The sequence below is a fragment of the Cyprinodon variegatus genome, unplaced genomic scaffold (assembly GCF_000732505.1).
Source record: "Cyprinodon variegatus isolate N-32 unplaced genomic scaffold, C_variegatus-1.0 Scaffold1403, whole genome shotgun sequence".
NCBI classification, from domain to species: Eukaryota; Metazoa; Chordata; class Actinopteri; order Cyprinodontiformes; family Cyprinodontidae; genus Cyprinodon; species Cyprinodon variegatus.
Genome location: NW_015151856.1, coordinates 15,218 through 32,540, shown reverse-complemented (window position 1 = coordinate 32,540; position 17,323 = coordinate 15,218). Strand labels below are relative to the sequence as shown.

General features: G+C 37.5%; 1 protein-coding gene across 2 annotated transcripts in view; it reads left to right on the top strand.

Annotated features, from left to right (window-relative positions):
- LOC107103251 (sushi domain-containing protein 2-like) overlaps positions 1–17,323 on the top strand; it is a 31,841-nt gene that overhangs the window by 10,806 nt on the left and 3,712 nt on the right. For both annotated transcript variants that reach the window (XM_015402872.1, XM_015402871.1), the window contains 5 exons: positions 570–722; positions 1,574–1,825; positions 4,013–4,291; positions 4,571–4,747; positions 14,483–14,579. In XM_015402872.1, the coding sequence (XP_015258358.1) occupies positions 570–722; positions 1,574–1,825; positions 4,013–4,291; positions 4,571–4,747; positions 14,483–14,579 (958 nt within the window). The remainder of the gene's footprint in view (positions 1–569; positions 723–1,573; positions 1,826–4,012; positions 4,292–4,570; positions 4,748–14,482; positions 14,580–17,323) is intronic.

Genomic DNA, 17,323 nt, shown 5'->3' with positions numbered 1-17,323 from the left:
TAGTCGTTAGCAGTGGGTCAAAAAGTTCATATAGAAAAACTGCCAAGTAAAGGTAAAAGGAAAACTAGGGACAGGGCATGAACAAAAAACCAGGCAGAGCAATAAAGAAAAACAGGCCTGACAACAGAGGGAACCTGTAGGGACAAATACATAGATGAGTATGTAGACTCAGGTAGGGAGATGGCAAACAGTAAGAGCTAATCAGAGGAAACAGCAAACGACTAAGGCAGAAAGAAAATGTAGAGTGGAGCAGGATCACAGAGAAACTAAGGGAAGAGTGAAACAGAAATAATTAAAAATGTCCCAATAACCAAATAAACTAAAAGGAGAACAAAAATACAACAAGGTTAGACTAAATTGGGAAGCACCAATCTAGAAATAGCAAACACAAGTAAATGAACTAAGGACGTTGTGACCCAAGGAAAACAATAAACATGAAGGAAATGGTTAAAATATATTGAAAAGAAAATCAGATAATTATTCAAAATTTCTCTGAACCAAGCAAACCAAAGTGTTAACTCTAGAAGATAATCTGCTTCGACAAAGTCATGTTTGTGTTCACCTTTAAGGCACCTTAGTCAATGCTACCAAGCTATCATCAGTGGCCATGAAGGAGAACTCCTCGGATGTCATTGAGGTACGAGCAGCAGGCGACCAACTTCAGGTGCTGAGGAACCAGAAGATCCTGCCTTTTACGGATCAATTATGGATGACTCTGCAAGGTGGGCTAATTTTAATTTTCTCATTTGGTGTTTACTTTTAATAACAGAAAGTCCTTTCGAAGGCTTGCAGTGCAGAGCACCTCCAGTTTCTGTCAGCTGTTTTATATTTCCCATTCTTAGTTCAGTCATAAAGTTCTGGATCACCTCTCACCAGTTTAACTCATCCAAGTAAAGACTGTAACACCTCACCAAGCCAGATTGAGCTAAAGGGATATTTTCTGCTATGCAAAGCTAACTGACAATTAACTTTCAGTACAATTCAAATTTTCCCTACCATCCTGAAATGTCTCATCTGTCACTGTTGACTTACATTTTTTAATTATTGCTCATTAAGTGGTTAAGTATATTGTTGCCATTTTCTGACTTGTGAAGATAAACACACTCTGCATTAAGTGAATGTAAAAAAATCATCTTTCCATTGTACGGTACAATACTTGGGTGATCAATTGGCTTTTTTGGTTTTGGTAGTTGCTAACTTTTGCCACTAGATGGCAGTATTTGCCTGTTATTGTTTTAAGAGGTCCTACAAAATGAAATGCTTATTTTCTAAACCGGTGTTTTTGTAGATTTTCCCTTTTCTTAATTTGGAAAAATCAGAGAAAAAGAAAACCGCTTAAATACAGAGTGTTTGTTAAAATGTAATGTTCTTAGTATTGCTGATAATGCTTTATTGAATGCTTTTAAACACCAGTTTTCCACTTGGCATGCACCTTGCTTTTGCTCTAGTTCTTTATCACTGCCTGCATCCTATTCTGTTCTTTTTAGACCAATGGAAATTCAAAAGTGTTGATGTTGCTTATTTGTTATCTTCAAGATCTGAATTAGGTGATTTAAATCTTATTCTCCTTTAGGTGTCTTTGTATTTGCTCCCTGTCCTCAGAATGTGACAGTGACCTTCTCCTCTGGTGCTGCTGTGGAGGTCCGTCTCTACGAAGGAACTATGATAGCTACCGTGCTGCTCCCAGTAGAGTTTTCCAATCACACCCTGGGTCTCCTTGGCCAGATGAACTCTGATCCATCGGATGACTTAATGACCCAATCTGGAAAGGTCGTATCCTCAGCTAATTCCACGCCAGAGGAAATCTTTACATTTGGGGCTGGATGTGAGTATGAGGAACAGTTGAGCTTATGGCATCAAATCATCAAAGTTAAATATTCCTCAGTAACATTGAAACTTAACATTAACATAGTTACCAGCTGTTAAGACACTTAAGGGTTTAATTGCATTTTCAAAATAATGAAACTAGAAGCAATAAAAGAAAAAAAGATTTAAAAAAAAAAGATAAATCAAAAACTTTTTCTATGCTATTTTGCTTGGCTTTAACATGTGCCTATTGATTAAAGTTAGTTTATAGAATAAACTAACTTTATTCAATAAGCACATGTTAAATAAAGTTAGTTTTTTCTTGTTTTTCAGTGAGGTGTTGCTCAGGGCATCATATCTAAGCAACTGCTGTCTTGATTTACAAAACTGTCCTGTTAAATAAACTTTAATTTTGTATCAGGTATACCTAGAGAGGTTTTGTAGTGAGAACAATTGTAAGGGAAGTAAACAAATCTCCAAAGCTGGCTCTCACAGAATTGCAGCCCTTTTTCAGTGTGAGATTATACTAATAATACTCATCTTTTTAGGCCTGCTAATAAATGAAAAGAGCAAGTAATTAATCATTTAGATTGTGACTAGTTTCAGTTATACTGCCTTTACTTACTGAATGGTGTATTTAAACACAGTAATCCTTTATTCAAGTTATTATTATTACAGAAGCAACTTAAGGTCAGAAAAGAGATAGCCAGCAGGCATTCAGAAAAAAGGCTGAGATGTGTGGTGAGGGATGAAGAGGATCACAGGCTTCAGGCAGAAGGATGATCAGACAGATTGAAGATTGGACTAAGGCAATGAACTGAATACATTCCTCAACAGATTCAGTTCAGGAACAAGCTCAGCATCCTTCTTTGCTAACAGTCAAATTGACATCGACTCTCCTGCTTCTATAAGCTTGTTTTTGGCCAAATCAGAAGATGGTGCTGCTCCCTCCACCTTTCACTTGTTTGCCTCTAGAAGTGAAGTAAAGAGGAAACTGGAGAGACTGAATAATAAGTCACCAGTTCCTCATGGTGTCAGCCCCACAGTCCTGAAAGCCTGTGCAGAGCAGCTCTGTGGGATTCTACAGCACCTTATACACCTTAGTGTGTTTCATTGATGTGGAAGACATCCTGCCTTGTTCCAGTGCCAGAGAAGACTTGGCCAACAGTCCTATGTGACTACTGGCTTGTTGCCCTGACATCTCGAAGGTCCTAGAGAATTCTGTTGGTTCACCCCCTCAAACAACCAGCTATCAGGACCTCCTGCAGTTTGCTTATTGCGTGGAATTGGATTCAAGATGTCATCATACACCTGCTTTAACAAACCCACTGTCATTTAGACAAGGCAGATAGCATTGTGCAGATTCTGTTCTTTGATTTCTCCTGTGATTCTGACTTACTTTGTCAGAAACTCCAGAAAACTCAGGAGTCATCAATCGGCTGGATCAAGGACTACCTGACAAACAGACCAGTCTGTTAGACTGAAGGATCAGTTGTCAAATCAAGTAGTCAGCAGCACAGGAGCACCACAGGGGGCGGTACTCTCTCCATTCCTTTTACTTTATACACCTCCGACTTTTAGTACCAGTCCTGTCATCTGCAGAAATATCTGGTGAACTGCTTTGTGAAATGATGTGGAAAATATCATCTGGTCCTGAATATCAACAAAACTAGGGAGATGATGGTAGATATAAGAAGAAACAAGAACAAGTTAAAACCTCTACTTAAAAAAATTCAATAAGCGAATAAAGTGGGTCGGCTCTTTTGTAGGAACTCCTCTGGAATATCTTGATATGATTTCACACAGAAGAATTCTTCATAAAGTGAAGAAGATTAGACAACTGTAAGCATCTTGTTCAGGTGATTTTTAAACAACAAAGTGTCTTCAGTCAGAGGCTTCTCCAGATCTGGTGCAAATCAATACCAATACAAAAGATCCTTCCTGCCATCAGCTATCAACACCTACAACAACCCACTGAAAAAACGAACCCTGTATAAGTTACTGTAACATGTCAGTTTTTTTTTTTTTAAATTGTATTATGTCTTTATAGTGCATTTACAGAATTTCGATTTTAGTTTATAAGCTGCATCCTACTCATTTCCAAAACTATATTGTACAGGCATGGTATTTCTTAAATGCCAGACATAGTCTAAAATCATAACTTGTTTTCCAAAACATTTTCACTGATGTTAATCTCTTCCTCCAGGGAACATATCAAAGATGTCTTCCCTTTTCACCTATGACTCCCAGTACCTTTTGGATTCATACTTTTTTCCATCGAGCCACGACACTGCTTTTGTTCCAGCCTTTCCTCTGCCTCTGAAACCTGATGACCCCTTGGTAGCAGACATGTTGTTGATGTGTTTGGGAGAAGGGGCGCAGTTCTGTATACATGATACCCTTATCTCTGAGAGCCTGGCGGTGGGAAACGCCACACTACGGGCCCATCAACATCATCAGGATTTAATGGAAGCCCTGGAGCCAGGTACCACATGTCACAAGATCATTGTCTGTCTATCTTTGATTTCCTTTAGCTCACAGGCAAAAACTGGAGATAAACTTACACATTTTATTTCTGTCAACTTTATGGGTCACAGACGTGATTTATCTTAATCAGATATTGAATTGAATCTATAATCATGAATATTTGATAGCTTTCATTTGTCAGGTGAACACAGTCATTCCTGTTTTGTAAATTGGGAGCACCAGTTCTTTAAATATACCCTTCTTGTCCCTGACTTTCTGACATACTGCTGCTCTTTAGTGGTATCATGTGGCTGGCTTCCCACACCCAGGAACGGCAAGAAGAATGGAACAAATTACCTGCAGGGGGAAACCCTGGGCTTCACCTGCAATGAAGGATATATACTGTACAGGTCGACAGAGCGCACCTGTCTAGCGGAGGGGAAGTGGACAGGAAAGCAGCCGTACTGTATTACAGGTGAGTTACGAGGAGAGGGAGAGAAATGTGGGTAACTCACCACTTTTTAAATGCAAACTATTTTGTCAATGCAACAAACTTCATAAATACGTATCATTTTAATAACAAACCAGTTTGGAAACCACTAACACATCTAAACCATACTGAGAGACTAAAAGTTCACTGTTTATCTTTTTAGGTGTTTTGTTTGTGTGTCTGTCTGTCTGTCTGCCTTTGTACACGATAGCCTGAAAAAGTATGAACAGATTTTAATGACATTTTTACCAAAGGTTCACCACAGTCCAAGGAACAATCCTTTATATTTTGGTGGTGATCTAGATCAGTATTTCCCAACCTGGGGTACGCACACCCCTAGTGGTCTGTGAGTATATTCAATTCAATTTAATTCAGGTTATTTATATAGCGCCAATTCACAACATGTCATCTTATGGCACTTCACAGTTCAACAAATCATACAGTCAAATCGATTCAAAGTTTTCTATCTAAGGAAAACCAGTTGATTGCCTCGACTAATTGACTCAAAGGCAATCCCTCACAGTAAGCATGCTTGTAGCGACACTGGAGAGGAGTCAAACGACCCGCATTATAATCGCCTCGGCTCTTATCGGCATGCTGTGGGAAAACCAGAGCCTGGTTGACCCGCTAAATTAAGTGATGCTATTGAAAGCAATATATGGACGTCAACACACCAGTCACTTCTGATCTAAAAAGCCAAAAAAACTCGGTTTCGACACGGCGCAGAGCTGATAAGAGGGACTCTGACGGAAAAAAGAGCGAAATAATAAAGAATACTGACTACGCCCTGGCTCCCGTCCATGTTGCTTTTCATTATTTACTTGTCGAGTGTCGACATCATCATTGCTCGGTCACCCAGTGTCATGCCGTCATTAAACATGCAGTGGCAATGGCCACAAAGCTTGCTAGCAGGGGGTCAGACTCGGCTTTTAGGTCAAATGGAAAAAAAGCCAAAAGCCAAATTATTAGTGCGTCAACCCGGCTTTGAATCACCCAGGTTTTCAGTGGGAAAGCAGCTTTGGAAAATTAAATTGTATATGACAATTAATGTGCTCTGAGTAAGCAAACAACAACTGATATAAACTTTGGGGACAATTCAATTTCAACTCATTTAATAACTCTGGTGTTGATTCTTTTTATGTGTCTTTGAATACAATCTAATGCAAAAAAGAACTACCGGTACACATCTGCCTAAACTAACATTTTTAATTTAAGAGTCCTTATTACAAGTGAGCCACTTCTTTCTTTCAGAACTTTGAGATATATTTTTCCTATTAATTGTAGAATATTGTAATACTTTTGTTAAGTACAGAGTTTTCTTTCATGAACAAACGTTCTTCGGCAGAATTTCTGTTTACTTAAAGATGACCAAACCCATTTCCTACTCTCTACATACAGTATGCTTCTGAGATTTACTGAGCTTGTAGATGATCTTGGATGTACCAAAGAGCAAATCATAGCAGAAAATACTTTTTACTTGCTGCATCTTTACCTAAACTACACAACATCTTTTGTTTTCACATTAGAAACGTATCAATTCTTAACATTACTTATCGTAAAAGCAGCTATCTTTAATACTTTCTAATTTCTGTTCATTTCTGTACTGCTATTTCTGTAAAAAAAACAATTCTGATGCACAAAGCTGGAAACTGTACTTGTGCCAGATATCTTTGATTTCCTAAAACAGAAAAGACTGAAATACAGCCTTTCTTGCAGTACGTGTGGAGGGATGGCTGTGGCAGAGACAAGTTGAACAAATAGACTTGAATACATTTCGATGATGCCATATCATTTACATCAAAAGTACATCTTATGTTAGACATAACTGTTTTTTTCTGATATTTAAATCTTGAAATTATAGCATTTATGCTGTTTCAAGACTGTAAAACATCGCCTAACCAATGTTTTAAGTTAAATGTAATTCCTCTGTGCATGATGTTTATGATACTGAGAAAGCTTTGCTGAATCCTCATTCATTGGCCATCCAGTTTTAAATTTGCAATTTGTGAATTTTAAACTTCTACTGCAGATGCCTAAAACATCAGCTCAGTCCTTTCCCTGACCATGAGCTTAGTGAAGGAGGTGTGGTGTAGTTTCTCAATTTAACCAGCAGATGGCAATATTTACCTCAGATTTCTTTTTTCAATATGTGTTTTGCATCAGATGTTAATTTGTGTTTTTTTTTCTTACACTGTTGCTTTCCACTGGCTCACATATTAAAAACGTAAAACATATGAGATTAACTTTTTATGGTAATGTAACAAACAGCCCATCTTTATTGGACTCATTTTTCTAAATTCCGTGTTTATGAAGTGTTATTTCCCAATAGACATCTTAGTTCAAATGCAAGTACCTTTTCCAGGAACTATTTGCTTGAATGATTAATTCCCTGGGGAAGGATGGGTTTAATCAAGTTAACACAGAATGGCAGGACTTTTTATCTACAGTATGTGACAATGATTGCTCTCGCTCTATGGCTCCCTGTACACAAATCTGAGCTAACAACTGTCAACATGGCCTCAGGAGCTCGGTGGCAGGTGTTGCTGGAGCCATTTCCTTCTTCTTCATTGTTCAGATGTGACCTCCAGTCAAGTAAACAATGCTAAATACAGACTGAGCTGCAGCCGCCCTCCTCCCCTCATATGAATTACTGCGGCACGATGTGTAGAGTCAAAAGAAGTCGTAATTAAGTTGAGAAGGACGTGCCATTGAACAATAAATACCAACACTTCCAGTTTGACTCCCTCTCAGTCACTTTAATGAGCCGCTGCTGTCTGTCCAGAGGTCACAGTGAGTCCAAACAAGGTGTTTCATAAATTTACCTTTTACAAAAAAGGAGCACAGTTTCTATAGTTTAAAATGTATTTCCTATCAAACTAAATTAAAGTTTTTTTCTGAATCGTGTGTCCCCACATAGTGCACCTATGAAATTAGATTTTAAATTTGGTACATGTAATAGAATTATGCTCCAATTAGCATTTCACTTATAAAATTGCATTGCATTAACAACATAACCTGAAATCTGCTTCATCCAGGTTTTGTGAAGTTTGAATTTCAAAATAGGGTTGTGGATTTAACAAAGGCATAACTGATTCTGATTAAACCAGTAGGCAAACAAAATGCTTACTTCTATCGATGCAATATAGTGCGACGTTCTAGATGTGACCGGATATAACAAGGTTCAGGCTTGTTGTCTCTGTTGTATAAGCAAAGCATCTTGGACTTAAGCTGTACCTTCAACATAGTCGGGTACAGTGCAAGACGAACCAGGCTGCATACCCAACTGGGCTTGATCTGTGAGCTATGGCATTATATTTAAGGCCAAAGCAACGACAAAATTCTTGGTACCTGTTTTTTTTTTTTCAACCATGCTTCAACAGAATGATTAAAAAAAGTAAACTTATTAAAAAACATACCTGGGCAAAAGACTGAAAAATAATGTGACCAAAGGGACATGTTGTGCCCACTATTTAGCAACTCAAGTTTGCCAATATATATATATATAGGGCTACAGGTGTCACTGCTATGTTAGGTGACATGGTGTGCACTACACTCAGCATGGACCAGAGCAAGCAAAGGGAAGAGTTGTCTCGGGATATTAGAAAGAAAATTATAATCAGGCCTTGTTAAATTTAAAGGCTATGAGACCATCACCAAGCAGCTTGATGTTGCATATAATTGCATTTATTCTTCAGAAATGTAAGAACCACGCTTTAATTCCGTATGGCTGTAAGTGTGGGATTGTGTGAATATGAAGTTGTTTCTGTCTACTTGTCAGGTTGGGTGTTTGCCTTCCCTTTCCCACCTACTGAACATCCTAGGCCCAGGTATAAGCAGTGCTTGCCTCCTCCCCCTTACATTCCAAGATTACCTTGTGTTTATCTTAATTTATATTCCTGTAAATCTGTCTATAGCTTCTCTAAAGAAAAGCATCTACACACCACTATGTTTCATCTTAGGATGATGTTTTTAGGGTGGCATTCACACAAAGCCTCTTCCACCTAATGGCAAATTATTGCACTGGAAACCATATAAAGAAGCAAACTCCCCCCCCCCCCTCGATCTTTACCTAAAAATACATCTTTACAAAACAGTGCATAGTTTTTTATTCAGTTTTAAGTTGTGATTGATTACTCTACTTTTAGTTGGTATTTCATATCAAATCCCCGCAGTTGCACCTTTGCATGTCCAGTTATTATCAAAACTGAGCCCTTACAAAAACAGTTGAGTGCAAAACAACCCGAACCACACCCTCATGTGCACACAGACACACACACAGCAGGTACCGACTTCTTACCTTCCAGGGTAAATGTTCCAAATCCTTTATGCTTTAAGGAGATACAATTCTCCCAAAAGGATTCTCGGTTTACAGAGCTGTCACTCTCAAACAGAGCTCAGTTTAATGTTACAAGGGAAAGCTGGGATCAGTTCATGTTTCTTAAACCAGGACAACTCAGTCTTAAATGTGTTCTTTGAATGTGTTGGTGTGCAGCGATGAGCAAATTTGGGCTGTTGAATCTATATTGTCTGTCTAAAAGGGAAATTGTAAAGGTAAATTCTGAGTTTGCAATTACTTCATTTCATATTCTAAGTAACATTCATTGTACAACAACTTACGGTGATTAATTTATGCAAATCATCCTAGTTTGGAAGCTTGGCTCGACCTTTTTGGATGTAATTTTCCCTCCCCGTTTTGATTTTAGATACCTGCCAACAACATATTCCCCTCTGGTTTAATTTTTATCTACTGAGAGTTTTTCTTACAGTGGACATATAAAGAAAAATGATACTTGGCAGACATGCACAGATCGTTTTGTACTGGTACAAAAGGTTGAAAAACTAGGCCTCTGAATTTCCACTTATTATTCTCCTGCGTGATGGATTGGTGATCTTTGGGTTGACAAAGCTTTAAATGCCAAATAGGGAGAGCAACAGACTTTAAAGCAAGCCATATTTTTCTACTTCCTTTATTTTAATTTCAGTGAAAATAATGTCTCTGCCTCAGAAAGTTCACAGACTTTTACACCAAATGTATATATACTATCTTGATACTATTTAAATCTCCACAAATTCATTCTTTTGAAGAAGATTTATATGAATAATACACCTGACTTGATGTGATGGTTGAAAGGTTGTTCTACAAGAATTGTTCTTTAAATGGATGGTGTCTAATTTTGCCTGAAATTTCTTTCATTTCTTTTATTTAAACTATGTAAAATGCCCTGAGAATGAACCTTAAACCAAATACTGAGGCTAGGTGCAGTATCTTGCTTTGTGCTGTTTTCTTTTGTGTCTTGTTGGAGCTAGGTATGTTTGAAGTCTTTATGTAATACGCAGAGTATTGTTTGACTGACATTTCCTCTTACCCTGTTTTGAATTCCAAGGATAGTTGCATTAATGAAAATAAGTCATGCAGGGTGAGATACACCTGAGGTGACAGCAGTAGCTCTTGGCACAAACACACTCCTTCCTACCAGTGAGAGAAAAATCAACAGCTCTCAATTAAACTTCTCATCTCGTTCTGAAAAATGGCTTCTTTGTGATAAGTATGTTGCTTCAGGGTGCCTGGGAAAAACACAAATATATGCATTGTCTTTGAAATTACTCCCAAAGGTAAATGCTGGAAATGAATCTTTTTTTTTTTTTCAGTTTTATATAGTTGGGTGTGGAAAATGTAATCGTTAAATACATTCTTTTTTTCATTTTAACTCTAAGGTAGAAAAAACTTTCTGCATCTTTAGTCTGATGAAACCCACTCATCAAACACCCATCTGGTTTTGTTTCCAGCTTTACGGGTTAAATCCCATGATGCTTTTCAAACTTTTTTTAGTCTTGTGTTCCTCAGAGCTATGAACTTGTGCAACTGAGCCCATGCTGATCTGCTGCTGTGTTTTTTTTTCTGCCAGCTGTATTTTGGACCCTCTTTGAAAAAAAATATTTACTTTTTAGAATGCATGAATTTAGCTTTCATACTTAAATGTTATTTCAACGGTCCCCCTGGAAAACTATACCCATGCTCACTTCTACATAAGAATAATAGGAGGAAACAATGACCTAACAATAATGTTTTTGGACTGAGAGGAAGCCAGAATACCAAGTGAGAACCTCGAGTATGCTTGAGGGTAACATCCAAACTTTGCACAAAACCCTAGGTTTGCATTTTAATGAGTGGCCTTCTTGCTGCAAGGCAATGGTGTTACCAACTGTGTCTGCTGTTATATGAATGCCTATTTTTTGGATTTAAATACAGCTCATAACCTGAGGCCATATACAGTAAATAAATAAACTATGGTCAATGTAAATATAGTAATTAGAAGGCAAGGCAAGGCAAGACAAATTTATTTGTATAGCACAATTCAGTACAAAGACAACGCAAAGTGCTTTACATGATTAAAATACAGGAAGATAAAACAGAATCAAAGCAAGTAGAAAAAATAAAAAAAAAAATAAAAAATGCAGAAACAAAAAAAGAATATTAAAAGCAGTTGGATTAAAGAAAATATGTTTTAGTTGAACTGTTTAACTAGAACAGTCGAAGGCAATCCTAAACAAATGTGTTTTTAGTCTTGATTTCAAGGAACTCAGACTTTCTGCACTTTTACAGTTTTCTGGAAGTTTGTTCCAGATAAGTGGAGCATAGGAACTAAATGCTGCTTCTCCATGTTTAGTTCTGGTTCTAGGTATGCAGAGCAGGCTGGAGCCAGAAGACCTGAGTGGTCTGGAGGGTTGATACACTGATAGCAAGTCTGTGATGTATTTAGGTGCTAAGCCATTCAGGGATTTATAGACTAACAGAAGTATTTTAAAGTCTATTCTCTGAGATACAGGGAGCCAGTGTAAGGACTTTAGAACCGGGGTGATGTGCTCTACTTTCTTAGTCTTAGTGAGGACACGGGCAGCAGCGTTCTGGATCAGCTGCAGCTGTCTGATCCACTTTTTAGGCAGACCTGGGAAAACACCGTTGCAGTAATCAATTCGACTAAAAATAAACGCATGGATTAGTTTTTCCAGATCACGCTGAGACAGTAGTCCTTTAATCCTGGAAATCTTCAGAAATTTTTTTTTACAACTGAAGCAAATCAGTTACAAAATGTGAGCATTTGATTATTTATTTTTATCAAAATGTGCCTCTACTGTATTGAAAGAATGGCTTTGAACCTATCCGCTTAGCTGTTTCTCCTCTAGATGAAGCAGCTGAAGGAGCCTTTTATGCTAGATGCTAGTACTAGCCTAGCTATGAGGATCAATCTGCAGTGACCAGCTGGAGATTGCCGCTTACACCAGGCCTGGTGCTGCTGGAGTTTTCCTTTCCACTGTCACTACATGCATGATTGTTGTGAGGTATTAATACAAACTGGGTGCATTCCTCTTGCCAGAATGTGGTTGTGTAGTCACCTCAGCTTAGCCCAGGATTCTGTGTTTAACCAGATGTCCATGGTCCAAAACAACCTTGTCTGCAGTCAGATGGCCAGGTCCCAGACTGGTAAGCGTTTTTGCAGGGGTTTGTATGCAACAAATGCACAGTTTCAATTCCAAAAGATCAGTTTATTACATCAATTTAGAACAAGACGCATAAGTGAGTGTTATTGAATTCCATATGTGAGTTTTCTGAACGCTGCATATAAAGAATAGTGCAGGTTTGGTTGTCTTGAAGGTCAGCTAAAATATTTTCTTTGGTTCTTTATGTTATTATTTATTGGATTGAAATGGAGTATTGACTTGAGACTGGAAATGTACAGTCTTCAACCTGAATAGCTTTCTATAACTGTATATTATGATCAATGATGGTTCGCTCTGAGGGCTAATGATGTGTGTTTTCAGCAGAAGGGAACTGATGGTTGACATCATGTCAGTTCTCCACATATGGAAAGCCCAAAATTATTGGTGCATTTAATATCTACCAGGTAGATCAAAGTTAAACCTGGGTCTTGGTATAATTTCTCTTTAGAAACCTGGATACTTTCAATGCTTCTGGGGATTGTTTATTATGACTTTGTGTACTTTTATACATTTCAGAATGTTGTCTGTGTCTTCCATATTCCCCACTTAACATTTTGTGAATTTATTCATTGTGTGACACTAATCTTCTTCTAATTATCTCAAATCAGTCTCAATAATAAAACCAAAGAGTGATGAAAAGGACAAATTGAAATGTTTCGGTAAAACCCAATGTAAGGGTGAAAACATGGGCACATGGATGTTCAAATCAAGGCCACTTAACAAGATTTCAGTGCTTCCATGCAGGCAGAACATGCTGAAATCAGCAAAGTCCCACAGGGAAGTCAGCAGGGCAGTAGGAGTGGATATCTGATGCCAGTTGTAATAAGATTAGTTGGAAGAGTCTCTAAATCCTTCAACCTCTTTAGAAATCTTTTTGAAGAATGTACAACATGCTTCTCTGCTTCTCTTCTTAGTTGTGTTGGCGTTGCTTGGTGATAACAGATACACCTGCCTCTCCTTTGTATTGCTCTTTTTTACCCTTATGGAAGCTCGTGTAATTGTCTTTGGTTCCTTTAAAAATGTCAGATTTCTTAAAATCATTTGCAAAACAACAATTGTATATAAAGTTATCAACAATTTGGGAAAGATTTGCTAATCTTGCAATTGCTGCAATCGATCTAAAATTGAATTTATTTAGCAGATTAAAAAATAGTCAATTTTTAATAGATTTATTTTTAACCATTCCTCGAATGTTTCAGTAAGAATCAACCTATTTAGATTTCCCTGTAACCAGAGTAAAATAACTTAGTGCTTTAGTTAATGCTTCGATTCACTGAAGAAGCTGAAATGATAAAAATCAGCAATGACTGATTTTTTTCAAATTTTTTCAGGTTATTCTTGGTAGTTAAGCTCCTTTTTTAATTATATGGTTTGCAAAATCTGAACTCAGTAAATAAAAACAGATGGATTTGTTTTGTTGTTTTCTCTATAATGCAGGATAACAACTTAAAGCTGGTTTAAACAGCACAGTTGTGCAACAACGTTATGGAGGGCTGACAAACAGTTTTAGAGAAGGTTAATCATCAGTTCGGTGGAATCATTTGCTTCTTGGCAACTTTTTAAAGTTTATAAAAAAGTTTGACATCTGCGCCAACTAACTGGTCTGGGCAGACTTGCAGTTGTTTGACAGATGGACTGTTTGGTGTAATTATTAGCTTAATTCCTGAGGTGTACTGAGTAATCAGTCAGTCAGTGACAAGGTTTACAGTGTCAGAACTATTAGATCTTTTTTTTTTTTTTTTAAATAACTACATTCTTGAAAAAGTAAGGTGTGTTGAGGAAAGCCACAGCAGCTTTCACAACTTTTGTCTTTCAACACAAACAAATGAGTAAAGCTTTAGAATAACCTTCTTTTGTTAAAAAAATGGAAAATAAAATGAACTTTTCTTCACCCTTAGCATGGCTACATCTGCAATCAGAAAATAAAAAAAAGATTTCACTTTTGGTTATCTCTTTAAAAGCAAAACTAGGGCTGTCACTGACTTTAGGCAGCACTTTGAATTGATCTCTCATCATATAATGATTAACTTCTGCTAGAATAAATAATTACTTTAAGTGATGAATTTTACCCTGAGGCGATTACATATCATCTCCTTCCTTTCAACTCTTCCTGTTAGCCCTTTACCATGTTGCTTATATTGTGAGGGTCTACGGAATATTTTGCCGTAATGCATGGCTGATAAAAGGTTATTTCTATTATACATTTTGTGTTTTTTGCAGATGACAAACTGGGGTTTATACTTGGGGCTTGTGGATGCCTCTCAGCAGTAGTCACCATGACAATAACAATAAAACTACACAACAGAAAACACACCAGGTGAGTTGCAAACCCTTTTTTTTGTCTTTCAGACATTACATCCCTTTGTACGGGTTTGTTCTATAATGGAATGTAAATCATGAATAAAAAAAATGAAATATTTGTCATAGTGGGGAACATTTGACAGATTGCTCTTTAAGGGATTAATAAAGCCCCCTAACCCGACATGGATACATTATTGTTTGATTTGTACATTTCTGCATTTATTCTCATTGATTAAAATTTTATCTAAAGCTGCGCTAAAGACAGCTAAAGATTTCTAGCTGTTGTAGATAAGTTCTTATTTTTATGGAAGAATTGTGCAGTTATTCTGTTTTTACAGCTAGTGCATTAGTTTTTAAACAGAATTAATAAAATATTTCCCTGAACAAAGGGCCCCTGAGTTAAAAACACCACTATAGAAAGCTCCAGTTGAGCTAATAAGAAAAAGGGACATCATAAAAAGTAGAAAAATCCTCGTGATCAAGAACAAACACAAAACAGAATCAGGAACATCTATGAGAAAATATTGTTGTGACTGAAAGTAAATGTCATTATCAGTCTTACTTGTTAGTTCTGTTTAGGATTTCCTGGTCAGTTTATTCTTGAACAAATTTAATCCTGATTAAATTTAAAGAAACGTACTTTAGTCATTCATTTGTCATAAAAAAATGCTTGATAAATAAAAAAAGAATTGCTTCAGCTTTTCAATTATTTAATTTTAAATTCATAGGACCAAACGCTTTATGAAAATTATTTTAATGTAAACATATGTAGGAACTATTGCATTTAGTTTATCTTAACTTTTTTCAATATTACTGTTTTTAAGATTTTTTTTCTTTTGTTACAATGGGGACAGATATGCCAAATTACTAAGCAGAAACCATCTAGGTTTCTCTTCAAGTTATAGGTGTATTTCTGCTCAGTACTTGAACGAACATCAGTGCTTAGTTTAACAAGTCTAACGAGCAGTGAAGTCACAAAGCACAGCATCTTTTAACTACAGCCTGCCATACTGTATATCTTTCATTCTGCTCTATATGTTCAAAGCCAGAGCAGCTTGTTATCTTATGAGACCTGGTGCATAGTGAGACGTCTTCCTCCCCTCCCATTTCGCTTCAAGACACCTTTTTGCTGTGCAAGCAGAGAGGTACAAAGACAATGAATCCCACCTGTGCATTTCATATCCAGCAGGTCGGGCCTCCTAAATGTTGCTCATAAATTCTCCTTCTGATCTGATCAAACCAGATACCCTGTGGGATTATACTCATGACTGCAGTCCAGAGGAACAAGGGGCCAACAGTAGCGGTAGCTCCTGGGCAAATACAAACAAATTAAAGACCTGGTTTATGGGCTCACTGACTTCATTTGGGCTTCCCCTCTTTATGACTCTGATGAAGAAGACAGATGAATGTTTTAAGTTATGAGGTCTCCCAACACTGTCAGCAGCTCTTGAAGCAAGGACACAGTTGAATCGGCTTTGTTTTAGGTTCATAGGGGTGAAAAAGCAAGCCCACCTGCCTGCTCTTGATCCCCAGATCAGAGGAGGCCAGGTGTAAGGAGAGAAGCGTCTGGAACCGTGCAGATGCACAGGCTTGTATTAGAGACCTAAGACACTCTTAGTGAAAATCACTATACCTACAGTTGTCAAAATGTGACCAGAGACATCTGATACGTTCTCTGAGTGAGTGGTTAGCTGCAATGCCTGAACTCTTCAAACAAGTGCAGACAGATTGACTACTCTGCAACATCAGAAACAGAACAGGATGTAAGAAGCAGGGGGTCTTACTGTATTTCAGCTCTTGTCTGGGTTTTGTGTTTGGTGGAAAACTGCACTGATAATACACTGCTATGTGTGTGCATGTTCCGGTAGATGGTAAAGGCCTCCCATGCACATGCTCCTTGTGTGTCAGACTTCCAGGGGTACTTTCCACAGCTAGGGTTACTTTGCAGGTTTAAACAGGCCAAATGGCTGCTCACCACAGGCAGATAAAGTCACTGCACCATGAAGTGATACTTTGTTTTTGTGTGCAGGTCTTCCATCATGTCTCCTCCCATTTAGCTTAATGACACATCAAAAGGTTGATTTGGGGGGCTTTGTGTGTTTGTGGAAAAAGGTTCAAAATGAATCGAAAGAGTGAGGACAGGAGCAGATCTGGAGTGAGTCTGACTCACTCCCATTTAATCCATGTATTAGTGCAAAGCTCAAGGAGCTACTTGCCAACCTTTCAACATGCATTAGTTTAATTGTTTTTGATCTCTGAGTAAGGAGCTGTTTTCTTGAAATTTAAATATCTGTCGAGTGGTTTCAAACAGTGATGGCAAAAAGCATCATCTGGCTAGCCAGTGTTTATGAGTTAGATTGGATTTCTTTTGAGGCTTCTTCAGTGACAGGAAATGTGTAGACATGTGTTTCACAGGAATTTAATGATATAACTTTTAGGCTATTTGGATGCCAAAAACATTTAAATTGCCTAACATCGTTAAAGTACATTGGACTGTGTTTCCATCTTTGTTTTGATTTACTTTACTTGATGTAACATACATTATATTCGGTGTAACTCAAGTGAAAACAAATCAGTCATGAGACAAAATGGTAAAAGGCTGTTTACATAAGTTTAAAAACAACCTTTTGAGGTTTACATCCATGCATCCATCCATCCATCTATTCATCCATCCATCCATCCATCCATCATCCATCCATCTATTCATCCATCCATCCATCCATCCATCATCCATCCATCTATTCATCCATCCATCCATCC